General features: G+C 45.3%; 1 protein-coding gene across 5 annotated transcripts in view; it reads left to right on the top strand.

Moving 5' to 3' along the window:
- CPNE1 (copine 1) overlaps positions 1–15,804 on the top strand; it is a 43,254-nt gene that overhangs the window by 19,997 nt on the left and 7,453 nt on the right. For 3 of the 5 annotated variants that reach the window (XM_071572973.1, XM_071572974.1, XM_071572975.1), the window contains exons 2-10: positions 6,422–6,550; positions 7,003–7,182; positions 7,937–8,011; positions 8,213–8,284; positions 8,957–9,040; positions 9,497–9,586; positions 14,425–14,559; positions 15,539–15,625; positions 15,716–15,775. In XM_071572973.1, coding sequence (XP_071429074.1) covers positions 6,422–6,550; positions 7,003–7,182; positions 7,937–8,011; positions 8,213–8,284; positions 8,957–9,040; positions 9,497–9,586; positions 14,425–14,559; positions 15,539–15,625; positions 15,716–15,775 — 912 coding nt within the window. The remainder of the gene's footprint in view (positions 1–6,421; positions 6,551–7,002; positions 7,183–7,936; positions 8,012–8,212; positions 8,285–8,956; positions 9,041–9,496; positions 9,587–14,424; positions 14,560–15,538; positions 15,626–15,715; positions 15,776–15,804) is intronic. The other 2 variants (XM_071572976.1, XM_071572978.1) reach the window with 2 other exon arrangements.

Genomic DNA, 15,804 nt, shown 5'->3' on the forward strand with positions numbered 1-15,804 from the left:
AAGGTGCTGTTTTCTTGGAGTTGTGACTTGGCTTTTGTTCCTTGGAGGGGGAAAGTTGCAGTAAAGAAGATGAGTTGACTGAAGTTCTTTGCATTTTTTGCTGGAAATTAGAATCCCATTTGTGATAGTTTCACTTTATTCGACCTTTTTTTTCTTTTTAACTGTTCTAAGCTTGTTATTTTTATTACTGTCAGTGCAAGCTTTGTCTCCTCAGGCAGTCTCTGCAGCAGACAGCCCGGTGAGCAGAGCCAGGTTGTAACTCCTGTGAGTTCTGCAGCCCTGAGGTGTGTGGCAGTCAATGACCTGTTTGCACAAGGCCTGCAGTGCAGTCCAGGGCTCGAGCCGGGCTGGGCTGTCCTGCTGGTTCCCTCTGCTCGTGGCTCAGGGTTCAGCATCACCCTGAAAGAAAGGTGTCTCTCCTCCCTGGGAGCTCATCCCTGGAATTGCACCTGTCTGATGCACCCTGGGCACTCCATACCAGGACTGAATACAGCTGCCAGAGCAGTTTGTGTAGAAAGGTGTTCTTAATAGTGTTCACTATTCTCTTAAAACAATTAGGAGATGCCTTTTGTTTCAGGTTATGTGTCAAATTTGTAATAATTAACCCAGCTGTATGTATGGTGACAGATAGCTTGGTACCCAGTATGGAGAATAGTGACTTAGTCCCCACCTGTAGTAATGCTGATCTTAGCCATACCCCTTGGAAACCACCAGAAATAATGAAATAGTAAAAATTGTAGACATTTATATTTTCTGCAGAGCTTCTGGGGCTGTGGGATGAGGCTCTGTCACCCATGGAAGAGCTGTTGTGCCAGAAAAAGCCTTTATTGACTAATGATTTGTGGACTGTGGTCTTTCTCATTAGACCCTCTTAAACTCAGCTTAAAATAAAAATGTGTGTTAGTTCATCTAGTGATGATACAAACCTACCTATATGATTTCTTTTAGAGCCTTAGAGAATTCAGGAAAGGAGGATCAAGTAATTCTTATTTTGATTAACAGGCTGCCCCCTCAAAACTGAACTAATAATGGGGAAAAGCATTGCTTCTGCTGGTCTGCATGTTCTGAGATCACAGCAGGAAGAGAGAAGCTGTTCTGAAGAAAATTGGGTGATAACTGCAAGACATGGGATTAAACTAAGCAATAGACAAGGGAAAAGGGGCATTAGGTTTTTGGGATGTGCAAGGTTAATTAATGGGATGTTCTATTACATCTATTGGGTCTATTTCTTGAGTTGTTGGGTAGCTCAACGCCAAGATGATGATGATTGGGTCCACGCTGCTGGCAGGATTGCTGAGGTCTGTGCTGGGTTTCTAAGCAGAGTGTGAGGCAGCAGCTGTGCTCAGTCCACTGCCGAGGGAGCTCACTGGAGATCAGCTCCCTGGAGCACCTGCACTAAGGCCTCAAGCTTGAGTTAACCAAGGTGTTCATTAATGCCTAATGTTTAATGCATTCTGAAATAGAACGTGTTGGGTATCCAGTACAGCATTATGCAGTTGATGAGAATTTATTAGTGTAATTAAATGGGAACAAACTGCAGAGTTTCTTGTGCTGAATTCGTGCTTATGTTGTATTGTGGAGCAGCGAAACCACACCAGGCTGACATCTTGGCTTACATCTGACTTGCTTTTAGCTTTGGTTAAGCTGAATCACTAAAGGAATAATAAATTTAATATTAGACTTGTATATGTGTTGATTTTTCGTTATGTTGGAGAATGTTCTTTTCTGTGTGAAAGGAAGTTGCTTTTTCTGCAGAAACATTAAAAGGGTTGGAAGTTCTGAAATACTTTTAAGAAACTTCAGGGAGAAACTTCAGGAGTAGCAGGGAATTCCTTCTTCTGAATGTGTAGCATAGGTGTCCTATGTGATATTCCTGCAGTGCAGCATTTTTTGGGGCTTGGTTTGATTATTTATTTTTTACTGCTGTGTTTCATTTCAGTGTAGAACAGCTCTGTTGGAAAGATGGGATTTATCTTTCCATGTATATTACACAGCTGGTGAAGTTTATGGTCATCTTTACAGAGAAGAGGTGGTAGGCACAGTAAAAATGATGGTGACTTTGTAAACTGGACCTCAGTTTGGTTGTCTGGGCATTTCTTACAGTGTAGCTAGTCTGGAGCCATTCTGTGTTGTACTTGAGCAAGCGGGAGTGAAAGATTTCTTGTCTTTGAGTATACGCTTGTAGGTTTCTTGGGATGTTATTTTGCTCTAGATTGTGTAGGGATAACATGAGGGATGTATTACTTTTTCTTCAAAATGTGTTATATTGCGTGCAATTCTAACTAAGGGCGAAAACCAGAGGTGTCTGATGGATCTGAAGCTGAGGTTGGAAACTGTTCCATTGAGGAAGCAACATACAGAATTCGGCTTCAGGTGAGGCTTCCCAGGCGCTGCCTCAGCCGTGAGATCCCGAGCTGAGGGTGTGTTGGCTCAGGAGTGTGGCTGTTGTCAGTGTCATTGTTGATCACGGGGTGTAACATACCCTCACTTAGGATTTTACAGGCTGTTTGGAGCAACAGCACTTACCTTGTGGCTTGCTTGTGTTGCCTTTTCGTTTGAACCCACTCTGCTGGGATGTACCCAGTAGCTCCGTTTTCTGTATTTCAAATAGAGTTTGAATTTATTACAGCTTTTGGAGTTCATGTTTACTTGGCAAACTGAGCTCCTGTGTCTAGAATAGTTTTGTGACTTCCAGGCCGTGCTGTACCTTAATCTGCCAGTGGCAGTCAGGTTGGAAACTAAACTGTTATTGTTGCAAGCTGATCTGGATCAAGCTATAATAAATCCTTTATAAACAAAATATGATACCTTTATGGAAAGCAGTTTGCTTTAGCTGCTGGTTTTGCTGTGGAAATACTATCTTCTGTAAACCAAAAGGTTCAAATAGTAGACATCAATATTAGTTACCAAGGGTGGTTGTGAGGGGGAAAGTAAGAAATCAATGCATTTTAGAATTTCTGAAACTGTTGGAAAATAAAAAAATTTGAGTGTTGCAACAAATGTAAATATTCTTTCATAGTAAATATCATTGCAAGTCTAAAAGCGAAGCTTACTTTGTGTGTATGAATGGATATAAATAAGTATGCTCTATGAGAACCCAGTGAAACAAAACGAAGTGTGGTTTAGAAATGTCGATTGGAAGCTACAGGCTGAATACCATCTGTGCTCTTGAGTGCATGCTGAGGAAGAAAGGAAGGCTGTTATTAAAAATAATAAACCCCCAAGTTATTTCAGTTTAATTACCCCAGATGTATGCTGAGAGCCTTCATGTCTGAGCTCCGTGTCCACCAGAGCCTTTCTGTCCCATGCCGTGGCCACTGCACAGCTCTGGTAAGTGGTGGAGCTCCGTGCTGGGGCTCTGGTGCTGGCCCTGGCAGGGAGTGACACGAGCCAGCTGGGCAGCTCTCAGGGATGAAAGGTCAGGATACTGTTGCAGGGTTATGTGCAAGTGCAGAACACGAAGTATCCTGGGCCTGTGCGTAATGAGGACCTGGGCAGGGGGTATGTGTGTCTCAGGCGTGGGGTGGGTCCAAATGCACGCGCTAATTGCTGCTGTTTTCAAAGCTTTTGGGAAGGTCACTCCTCTCGGAGGAACGAGGACTTTGTGGAGAGAGGTGGAGATGAAAGTCAGCTGATACATTTAAGATAAACTATTCAGTTTTTTTATAGAAAGATGCAATTACTATAGTAAACTACAAGTTACTATGAAAATAAATTCCAGAAATCGTGCTCTAGGGAAGAAAAGAGGAAATTCAAGCCAATATTATCATAATGAAATCCTGTTTAAAAATCACTGGTAACTGAAGTTGGGTCTAGCTTTTTTAATTGCTGAGGAACTTCCGTGTTTCTTCTTTCCGCTCAGTTTTTTTGTATGTGTGTGTTTAGAGATGCAAATATGTTAAACTTTTGATTTTTTTTAATCTTTTCAGATGCAGGCAGGTTTCCAGAGATTTGTACTGCTCAGTAACTGCATGAGCAGGGTAACTGGGCAGAGTTGCTTACCCCTGGGGCCTAAGCAGGTCTTCAGGTTTGGCTGAATGGGTGCTCTATCTTAACAGACCGAGTATTCCTTGTTGCTGGGATGTCTATGACCAGGATTTTCTTCTGCTCTTATTTAGGGAATGGATTGATACTGGAGAGCATCATACAGTGTGTTTGGAAAGCTGTGACCAGAGGTTGTGTGGGCTCTATGAGGACATCCATAGGCAGTAATGTATAAGCAACTGCTGGCTGAGGTTCAAACTGGTGTTTTCAGGTTAAACATGGATTTTTTTTTATATGAATCTCTTAAGGAGCTGTCCCTCTTCTTTCTGTAAGGATTCTGTCTGCAGTTGTTAAAGCCACTTTCTTGTTATCCCCTGGTGCTTGTGAGGAGGGGGTTCAGCTGGCTTAAAGGACAGTTCCTGCTCGGCCACTCCCAACAGCTGCCCTGGCTGTGCTGTATTGTGTTTTGGTTGTCATGTGCAGCAACCAAGTGCCTTTTCATCGCTGGATGGAGCAAGGGAGGTACAGCGGGAAGGGATTTCTTGTGGTTTGTAACTTCCCCAGGAGTTCAGCAGAACATCTGGGCTGTGTTCAAAGGGAAGTCCTATGCCATTACTAAATCCAAAACAGTTGGATGAGACAGCCTTCTGGGTATTAGGGTACTGAAAGACAAATCCTTGAAACTGGAGTACTTTCATGGTTTCATTGCTCCTGATCTGGGGAAGAGATTCAGGTAGCATATGAGAGGTGATGGCGTTTGAGAACTTGTGTCCATTCACCTCCTGGCTTCATTGTGTGGTTTAACAGTTCCTATCTCAAACTATTCCTTTTTGGTGTCTTTGGAACGTGGAATAAATATGTACAGGCTTGTTCTGAGTGCAGCTTGAGACCTGCAGTTTCCTCCCAGAAAGGGACCACAGCTGGTTGGGGATGCTAAAGCTTATGGGGAGCTGTTTCTTTGAGGTTAACTTTACTCCTGATCCTTTGACCTCTAGTGGAGAGGAAAGGTGTTTCCTGTAGAAATCTCTGTTGCAGTAGAGGAAAAAAGAGGCAAAATGTTGGCAGGGGAGCTCAGGCTGGATGTCCTGATCTTTCTTGTTGTCAAAAGGCGGGTGTTGTACAGATCTGTTTGGTCATGTCTAGAAGCACAGACTGTGCAGACGTGGGGCTGTGTGAGATGTGAGCTGGTCTGGTGGAATGGCGTGTGCAGGTAAAGAAAAAACCTGGTGCCTGTGGCTTGCAATTTTAGGAGAAATGTATTTATTAATGGTAATGCTTTCTTTGTGACTCTTATTTGGGGTTGAAGGCAACTGATTGAAAGATGGATGACTCCAGCCAGTAGTTTGAACAGTTGACCATAGTGTTTCAAACAAGCCTCTTAGAAAAGGCTGGCGTTAAAGCAGACGATGACAGTGATGGTGACCTCAGTTAAAAGCTGAACTATGTCTTTGCCTCTAAAGCTTTGCTAATTTGTACTGAGCGCTGGTTTTGTGCTGCCACCATTGCTGGAGTGTCTGAGTGCCGTGCACTGGTGTGTTAAGTGAACGTCGGTAACATCTGTCCAGGGCAGATTGCAGGCTGTGATGTCCGAGGGATTAAAATAAAAGTTGATCTCTTCCAGATAAATATTTACCCTCTGCAATTGTGAGGAAGCCATTGGGTATTCGAGTACTAGAAAGACCAGACAAATATTTCCTTATTTTCCAAACTCTGAAGGAGCTTCTCTATGAAATATTCCCATTTAAACCACTTGTTAGAGCCCTCAAACTGCCCAGTCTCTGTAATGTTTTGATGCTTGAAGGTTTATCTTCTAGATTCTGTTCTGAGAATTAGAGCCGTTCATTGAACAGAAGCGCCTGCAGTTTAATGTGAAATAAAACGTAGCTATTCCCTGGATGATGTTACGGTTTTTCGGAAGCAAGGAGGGCAGAGCCCGGGGGCGAGCAAGGGGTCCCTGCAGGCGGGGGGCTCTGGCAGAGCTCTCGCCGCGCGGGGCGAGCCCCGGCTGTGCGGTGCCGGTCCCTGTCTCTGTCCTTGTCCCTGCCCGGGGCTGTGCCCGCCAGCCCTGGGGCGAAGGCAGCGGGCAGAGCTCGGCCCTTCGCAGAAACTCCTGTCCCGGAGAGCGGGAAGCAGGAAGGGCCTTGCGCTCCGCTGGCCCTGCGGGGGCAGCGGGCAGAGCTCGGTAGAAATAGGTGAACACAGGACCGGGGGACGGCGGCGGGGCGAGCCGGGCGGGGGCTCCGCCGGGTCAGCGTTCTCCCCATGCCCGCGGGGACACGACGGGGGTACCGTGGGGGCTCCGCTCTCCCCGTGCCCACGGGGGTAGCGCGGAGGCCCCCCGCTGTCCGTGCCCCCGGGGCGGAGGGGCCGCCCCGCAGCGCCGGTCCCGCGGGCCCCGCCCCGGCTGACACTCCGCTCCGCTCTGCTCTGCCCGCAGATGGCCGCGTGCGTGTCCCGGCTGGAGCTGTCCGTGTCCTGCCGCAGCCTCCTCGACAGGGACGTGGGCTCCCGGTCGGACCCGCTCTGCGTCCTGCTGCAGGACGCGGGGGGCGGCCGCTGGGCTGAGGTAAGAGCGGCACCGAACACACCGGGTCTCTCCCCTTCCATCCCGTTAGGTTTTGCCAGCGGGTGCCTGACGCATTGAATTCACGTTCTCGGCGGGTGAGCAGTCCCGTTGCCCGCGCTCAAACCTTCAGGGGTTTCATTAGTCGCTCCCTCTTTTGCTCAGAGTTGCATCAGGAGGTTCATTTGCCCGTGACAGTATAGCCTGCCTCAGAGCACACACTCCAGAATAATGTTTCACCAGCCTTTTCCCCCTAATTTTTAGAATGTTCCCCTACGTTAATGTTATTCTCCAATGCTGTTTCCTTCCCTGGTGAATCCCCGAGCACGAGGCATGGTCCGGGGACTTGTATATGATGTTTGCTGGTGCCTGTGCTCAGCTTGTGCAAGCACAAAGCTGCTTGGGAAGACTTGTACTTCTTCCTCATCACCAGCTTTGCTCCTGTGTTTGTGCAGCTGGATCGCACCGAGAGGATCAAGAACTGCCAAGACCCTGAATTCTGCAGAAAGCTGGTTGTGGACTACTACTTTGAGAAAGTGCAGAAGCTGAAATTCGGTGTGTATGACATTGATAACAAGACCATTGATTTGAATGACGATGACTACCTGGGAGGGATTGAGTGCACGCTGGGACAGGTATGTGGAGACATGTGTCAAGTGATCTACAAAGTAGTGAGAAGGGTTTGGGTTGATTACGAAAAATTAGGTGAAAATCTTATTTATCAAAGGCTTTGACACATTCAAATTTGAAAACACACTGTTAAACAGCTTAGTTTGTGTTACTATTGAACGTAGTGAGAAAAATCTGTGTGTCTATTGCAAAATGAGGGTTAGAAATACACATGGTGTGTAATTAATGGCTTAACTTAGGCACCTGCAGTACTAAAGGCAGTCTGGGAGTAAGGAAGCATGGTGCTTGGAGAGCTCTCATGGGCTTTCCTTTTCACAAAGTGAGCATCAGACAGTAAATGTGGGGAAATAAGACTACTGGAGATTCTGTATTTGATTCCCTAGGAGAGGTTTGTATATCTAGGTAGGAGAAGATAAGTGGGGTTTATGTTATTAAAGAAAGACTTGATTGAATAGTATTTTCTGGTTTTAGTAGCTTTTTGACTACTTGTAAAATCAATGCCCCTTGTGTCTCAGCTCCACTTAACTTTGGAGATATGTTTGTGGGCAATTTACAGTGAACTTTGGGGATGTGTTTCCTGGATAGTGAGGCAAGGTAACTTTCAGCCATTTGGGAGCACACACTGATGGTTGCCACTGTTGGAAATGCATTTAAATGTTTTTAGAACTTTTAGAAGACTTGGAAAGTTTTGCACCTGAAGAATAATTCTTTTCCCCTTTGTCTAACTTGATATTTAGATTATCTGTCTTTTAACCTTAGGTTGTGTCCAGCTCAGTGTTCACCCGACCTCTGGAATTGAAGCATGGAAAGCCAGCAGGAAAGGGCACTATAACGGTAAATAAGGTTTTTGTGTGAAAAACTCATGTATTGGCTTGGACAAAGTGACGTTTCTCCTTTTGTGTCAGTGTATCTTCAAATGTTACATATGCACAGGAGAGAGATATTTTTTGGAACTAGAGTTTCTTTCATGGGCAAAGTATGGGCAGAACTCTGATTCCTTGTTTAATTTTTCCCCTCTAAATTTCTGTGACACAGATTTCAGCAGAGGAGATTAAAGATACCAGGGTTGTGTACCTAGAAATTGAAGCCCAAAATTTGGACAAAAAGGTATTGATTTTTTTTAAATTATATTACTTGCTTCTGTATAGTTACAGTTCATTCTTCTTGGCTGGGAATCAATCTGGGTTTACAGACATTCAGCTAAGCAGGTAATCCATGTGTGAGCAAAAGCTCACTGTGTATTTTACTTACAGTGGTGTAGACTGGAGACACAATTTTGTGTTCAAAGCCACAATTTCAAACCAGAAACTCAACAGCTGGGTTTTGGTTTTGGGGCATTGTTTTGGCTTTGGAACATTCTGTATATTAATACAGTTCAGCTACCTCACTGTCTCCAACGAGTACTGTTGCTGTTAAAACTGATCTTTCTGTATTTTCGTTAAAGAAGAGGTGGAAATTTAGGTGTGCTGCTCATTGTTATTTTAAGCCAAAGACCAATCCAGGATTTTAGTGACCTAACTGTTCAGTTAGCAAAATGATGTGATTTATAGGGACAAACATGGTTTGAGGGGGCAGTCTTGGAATTGAAGCTGATAAATTCTGATGACTTTTAAAGTGCAGCAGTTTAAAAGAAAAAAACAAAAGTGAGAAAAGAAAACAAATGTATAGTTTGTTTGACTTTGTGTTTTGTTTGAAGTATTGTGTGCTAATAAGCCAACTCTCTACTCATTTTGGATAAAATATAAGAGGCTGATTACTTCTGCTGGGTTTTGTTCTCAGGATTTCTTAGGTAAATCGGATCCGTTTCTGGAGTTTTACAGGCAGAGTGATGCTGGAATGTGGCAGCTCGTGTACAGATCAGAGGTAGTGTTTCCACACCATGTTTTAACTGAGATGATTAGGCAGTTTAATTCTACTGAGGGTGGGAGTCCCCCTCCTGGTCATGCTTTGCACCAGTGTTGCAGAGAAAGTTGTACTGTATAAAAGGGGTTCTGCTAACTGAGCCTGCAGAAAATTGTTTATTTGTTGCCTGTTGACTGGGTGAAGCTACTGAGTGAGGAGCTGACCATGGACACCAAGTAAGGGGAGTGACTCTCCTCCCTTTCTGGGGTGTTGAGCTGTTTGGTTGGCTTGTGTCTAAAATTTAACTTAACCCTGAACATCAAACTTTCCTTTCTTACAGAGCTTGGCTCTTGATACATGTCAGGGTTGAGCTGCCTGAGGCTGTTCTTAGCTTGCCATGCAGAGCCCTCATGTCATGTTTCTCAGTGCCTTGCGTGCTGCATCCCTCACGTGACATTGTGCTGAAATTTTTTTAAGGTGATCAAGAACAACTTAAATCCATGCTGGAGGAAATTCAGTGTTCCCTTGCAGACGTTCTGTGGCGGAGATTTTAATAAACCTATCAAGGTACAGCCTTCAGAAATCCTCTTTGTTGTTACAAGTCTTCTGTTCTCTGTTGATGCTAATTATGAGTTATGAGGCTGTCTAGTCATATTTACATTTTTAGATTGCCTTTCTAGAATTGTAGTGTGGCAGGTAAGTGACCACATTCTCTTAAACATGAAGTCTTAAAACATTATGAATTGTCAAGTTGAGAAGCCAGGAAATGCAGAGGTGACACAATTTCTAATGATTAGTCACAAGAAGAATTATAACTGGTTTTCTTTTTCCCACTGTTCTGGGCAGGATTCCAGGTTGGGCTTTAGTGATGGTGTCTTGTTTGTTTTCTGGATTCTTTTTTTTGTTTTGTTTTGGCAAATTTGCGGGTTTTTTTGGTTTTGTTTGTTTGGTTTGTTTCTTTGGTTTGGTTTTTTTTTGTTTTTTTTTTTTAATTTTTACTTTCTACCACTGTTTCTAAGTTAACTGAGAAGCTCACAGATTTTGGACAAGCTTGGGATACTGACACTGAGAGGACCCTAAGGCAGTTGTGACATCCATCCATTCAGGACACTGACCAGCTTCTTCCAGCTCTTTTTCTATCTGTTTCAAGTAGAAATCTAGTTTTGAGTCAGAACCACAATTCCCTGTGGTCTTGTATATGATGACTAATTCTCTCTGGTCCTGACTTAAGGAGGTGGTAGCAGAAAAATGACATCTTTTAATATGTTTGTACAAAAGAAAATCTGATAACAACTTAATTTGTTAATTTTCTTCTAAACAATGCATTGATAACATAAAGGCATTTAAATCCATAGGTAGTTCTGTGTGAGTATAGTTTCTCTCTGCTTATCCAACACCTAAATACTTTGCATTTGCAGATTTTTCCTGTTTCATCCTGTCTTTGAAGAAAGCTCATGCTGGAAGCTTGATCTGGAAGGTTGAGCAAAAAGCATGTGTGCTAATGTTTCTTGTATGCAGTATGGCAGGTCCAAAGAATTACTGATATTACTAAACTGGAAATAGGTGTTCCTATGTGCTGGGCTAATTGATTGATACCAGTGTTCTAAGTGGTGTTTTGTGAGCTTTTATTGATGAGGAATCAACCGTCTTAGATCAGAAAAAAGTCCCCTGGTGCAAAAGTGAGCAGCAGATGTGTAAAGGAGATGGCTAAGAGATGCATGTTTGTCAGAACTGTCACAGCATGGCATGGTTTACACGTTCTGCTTTCTGGGGTTGTATTTGCTGTAGCCCAAAAATATTTGTATTGTTGTTTTGTTTGTTTGTTTTGCTGAAGCTTTTTGTGCTTTGAAATTCGCTTTGGAGTGACCTGCTTCTTCAAAAGGATTGATTTTTGCTGTTAGTTCATTTGAGCCAAAAGTCTTGATGCGTGTGCACATAATCTATTAAGTTTCCCAATTCAGCTGTGAAAAAGGCTTAAACTGTTCTTGTCCTTAGCAGGCTGGGGAAGTCAGTCAGTCAGGCAGGTGCTTCACTAGAAACACTGAAGAACGTAATATTGCACTGGTGCTTTATTTTTCATCTGGTGTTTGCCCCTCTTATTTGAGGCTTCAAAAATTTGCATGGGAGCCATACTGCATGAAGTGCTGGTTGTCAGTGAAGGGAGAACTTGAACTTCAGCACAGCGGGAACAGCTGTTTTGGTGTATCCCTTAAACATCAGCTTTGCCAGCTGTGTGTGAGGATTAAGTACAGAGTGTGTGTGGGAACATAAATCTTTTGATCAAATGCTGGCTAGTATTGTGGTAATTCTTTCTTCATTGCGATGGAGAGCGATGTTCTTGTTCTCTATTAAGAACAGGTCAGATTTCTGACACAGCCTGATCTTTGTGACAGTTTTGTTAAAAATAAGGGCAAGTGAAAGCAGCGTCTCACCCCTGTAATTATTTAAATGGAAGTAGCAAATGCAGCAAATAGAAGCAGCAAAATAGGAATTTGTGGGTGTTGCTATTCACGAGTTTGATGGCATATACACAAAAGCAAAACCATTTTCTGTGAGTTTTAAAAGTTCTTCCTTTCTGCCTGCTGTGGTCCATAAATATTGGACAGTTCATTTGCGAAGAAGTAGTCAGGGAATAACCCCATACAGCCTCCTGCAGTATTGGAGGGTTCTGTTTGCAGCAGCACAACTCTCTGGGCTGCCCACGGTGAATCTTGGCCAGTTGTAGAAAACCCTTGTGTAAAGAGGTTTGTTTTAAGCCATACCATGCTGTGAACTAATAACAAAACTGATCCTAAATGTAGTTCTCTTGGCATGGCTGTGAGGGGGAGCAGGAGCAGGAGGGAGGGGAGAGGAGCTGCATGGGGGTGGCAGCTGCTGAATTCCCTGCAGCTCTCCATGTGTACTGGTCTGAAGGAAACCCTGCACTGGGAATCTGCACCCTGTGTTCTGCACAAGAGTCTCCTGCCTTGGCCTCCCTGGCACGATCCAGTTGCTTTTGGGTGATGTGCAAACATCAGAGTTGTTGAGAGAAGGGGGAATGGAGTTCAGGCAGAAGGGGTGGGAGTTGCTTTGTGGTGTGTGCAGAAGGGCTGGGATGGGTTGGAAAGGATGAAGGGAGAGAAGGGGGCACAGTCATTAGGGTATCTTGTTTCCCCATTAAGGCACTGGAGTAGGACATGGTGCTTCCCATTTAGGTGACTACTTTAGGCCATAGTTCACCTGGCTGGTTGTACCGGTTTTCCATTTATACCAGTGGAAGATCCCTAGTAGATCCAAATAGTCCAAAAAGAACCCTGTCTCAAATTCAGATATCTAGCCATTGACTTTGACATCTTTATCCAATCTTGTCCCATTGTCCTGAGGAGAAGGCTGTCCCTGTGCTTTATACTGGCATAACATCAATTTCTGGGTTTCTAAAGGCAGATCTTAGAAAGAGCTTTTGAATCTGTGTGTCATGTGAGCTTCAGCAGGGGAGGAGGCAGCTGCTTGTAGCTGTTTCTTAGTTGCCTGCTTCTGGAATTCTTGTGTTCTGCAGTCTTGGCATGGATTGTTAGAAATGCTCTTTATCAGTGGTTTTGTGGAGAGCTAAACATATGAGACACCATATCTCACCATGGTTGCTGTGAGCCATAGCTATTAGTATATTTTTATTAGCAAATGCATTGCTCTTTTGCATTGTCTAGTTCTGAAGCTTTCGTGCTCATTTAAACATGACTGGTTATTAATGAAGTACTTCAATTTGGGTGGTATAAGGTGCAGAAAATGATAGACTTAACTGTTTCATGGAAATTGCAATTTCCTTGTAAATTGATTGTATTGTTGGACTAATAAAAAGAGCATATTCAGAAAGTGCTTAGATAAGGAAGTTTTAATTGCTTCTTCCCATTACCTCACTGGCATGTCTTGCACTGAATGATCTCGGATTTGCACATCTGGGCTGTGGAATATTGGGAGGTTTTTAATGTTTCTTTTAAATGTTTATTTACTTATTTAATATTTTATATTTAAACCAGGGAAAGATTTTATTTAGAATTTTCACTGTGCATACTTTTAACGGGTGAGAAAGTGAATGTGTTCCTCTTTTTGAGATTTGCCCTGGGTGTGTGTCTTTACTCCTGGGTTTCAGCTAGTGGTGTGGCCAACACCCCTGGCTCTGGTGGGGTTGGGGAGTTCAGCAGCACTGCTGCAAAGGTGTCAGGCAGAAGAGATGGGGCGGGGAACAGTGGCTGCTCCCCCTAAAGAAGGACAGCCATTGCCTGCTCCCCTGTCCCTGCAGGTGCAGTGTGCATAGCCTGCTCCCTTGTCCCTTGCAGTGTCCTTGTCCTGCTCCCTGTCGCCACAGGTGCAGTGTCCCTGTCCTGCTCCCTTGTCCCTTGCAGTGCCCATGTCCTGCTCCCTTGTCCCTGCAGGTGCAGTGTCCATGTCCTGCTCCCTTGTCCCTGCAGGTGCAGTGTCCATGTCCTGCTCCCTTGTCCCTGCAGGTGCAGTGTCCATGTCCTGCTCCCTTGTCCCTTGTCCCTGCAGGTGCAGTGTCCCTGTCCTGCTCCCTTGTCCCTTGCAGTGTCCATGTCCTGCTCCCATGTCCCTTGTCCCTGCAGGTGCAGTGTCCATGTCCTGCTCCCTTGTCCCTTGTCCCTGCAGGTGCAGTGTCCCTGTCCTGCTCCCTTGTCCCTTGCAGTGTCCATGTCCTGCTCCCATGTCCCTTGTCCCTGCAGGTGCAGTGTCCCTGTCCTGCTCCCTTGTCCCTTGCAGTGTCCATGTCCTGCTCCCATGTCCCTTGTCCCTGCAGGTGCAGTGTCCATGTCCTGCTCCCTTGTCCCTTGCAGTGTCCTTGTCCTGCTCCCTGTCGCCACAGGTGCAGTGTCCCTGTCCTGCTCCCTTGTCCCTGCAGGTGCAGTGTCCATGTCCTGCTCCCTTGTCCCTTGCAGTGTCCATGTCCTGCTCCCATGTCCCTTGTCCCTGCAGGTGCAGTGTCCATGTCCTGCTCCCTTGTCCCTGCAGGTGCAGTGTCCATGTCCTGCTCCCTGTCGCCACAGGTGCAGTGTCCCTGTCCTGCTCCCTTGTCCCTTGCAGTGTCCATGTCCTGCTCCCTTGTCCCTGCAGGTGCAGTGTCCATGTCCTGCTCCCATGTCCCTTGTCCCTGCAGGTGCAGTGTCCATGTCCTGCTCCCTTGTCCCTGCAGGTGCAGTGTCCATGTCCTGCTCCCTTGTCCCTGCAGGTGCAGTGTCCATGTCCTGCTCCCTTGTCCCTGCAGGTGCAGTGTCCATGTCCTGCTCCCATGTCCCTTGTCCCTGCAGGTGCAGTGTCCCTGTCCTGCTCCCTTGTCCCTGCAGGTGCAGTGTCCCTGTCCTGCTCCCTTGTCCCTGCAGGTGCAGTGTCCATGTCCTGCTCCCTTGTCCCTGCAGGTGCAGTGTCCATGTCCTGCTCCCATGTCCCCGCAGGTGCAGTGTGTGGATCACGACAGCGATGGCTCCCATGATCTGATTGGCTTGGCGCAGACGACGCTGGCGCAGGTGCAGACGGCTGGCCCCGGCTCCCCGGTGAGCTTCTTCTGCCCCTGCTCACTTAATCCCCAATTCAGGCTTTCACGAACCCTTCCTAACACTGACCTCAGAGATGCACTTTAAGTTGTTGCCTCCAAACATGAATATTTCTGTCTGTATCTTTATATTATTAAGCCAGCATCTGTGAAAAATGGTATGGGAATTACATTTCTTTATTTCTTTGGATTCTGTTACCATTCCTATTTCTAAAGGCATCCTTGAACCTGTTGTCTGCTGGTTGCCAGCCACTTTGCCCAGCAGTTCATCCTGCTTCAGCCTCTGCTGAGTCCAGTGGAAATAAAAGTGTTGGTGCTGTAACAGATGAGTCCAGAGGCACAGCTTGGCTTACATGTTTGTGCTGGAGCTGGTCACCCTCACAAGTGCTCTGGTTGCCTTGCCAGCTAACTGAGCAGCAGTCCTTCCAAGGGGCACTCTTCTTACCTTGTTCTAGTCATCCAGTCTAGAATAGATTGAGTCACATGCTGGTGCTGCTGGTTTGGGTCTATTGTCTGCAGTGAAAACCTGACATGTCATTCTCCTGGGGGTGTTTCACCTGAATTCAGGCAGATGTATTCACACATAGGGTATAGCCCAGGATGAGTCATGTGGCAGCCAGCTTGATTTTTGTGGGTATAATCCAAAGCTGGTGGAAGGTTCTTGCCTTTTTCCCTGGCCTGTGTGAAACCAAGCAGTTAAACACTGGTGCTGGGAGCCCATGGTCTGGATTTTCTGGCCTCCCTACCCCAAGATTTTGCCTCATCTGCCCAGTGCTGGTGGCAAAAGTATCCCATTTTTAGTTCATCAGACAGCAGCCAAAGTAGTTGCAGACCTTTTCAAAATTAAATTTCTGAATTCTGCTGGGTATTTGGGTAACTCTAAAATTGTGTGATGTGTGACTCCATTCTGTTTCCATAATTTGTTCTGCTGTAAGTGCAGGCATTTTGGAACTTGATTCTTCCATGCTGTCTTTCTGTAGGTAGAATTTGAGTGCATTCATCCTGAGAAAAAACAAAAGAAAAAGAGCTATAAAAACTCTGGCATTATTAGGATAAAATCCTGCAAGGTAGGAAGATCTTTGTTGGGGTTCTTTTGCTTTTTTGTATTCTGATCATAATGAAATGGTAGGTGTAACACTGTCTGTCTGTTCCTGTAGATTGAGACAGAATATTCATTTCTGGACTATGTGATGGGAGGCTGCCAGATTAACTTTACGGTGAGTTGTTTCCCCACTGCTTGTCTTGG

The sequence above is a fragment of the Pithys albifrons genome, chromosome 18 (assembly GCF_047495875.1).
Source record: "Pithys albifrons albifrons isolate INPA30051 chromosome 18, PitAlb_v1, whole genome shotgun sequence".
In the NCBI taxonomy this organism is placed as follows: Eukaryota; Metazoa; Chordata; class Aves; order Passeriformes; family Thamnophilidae; genus Pithys; species Pithys albifrons.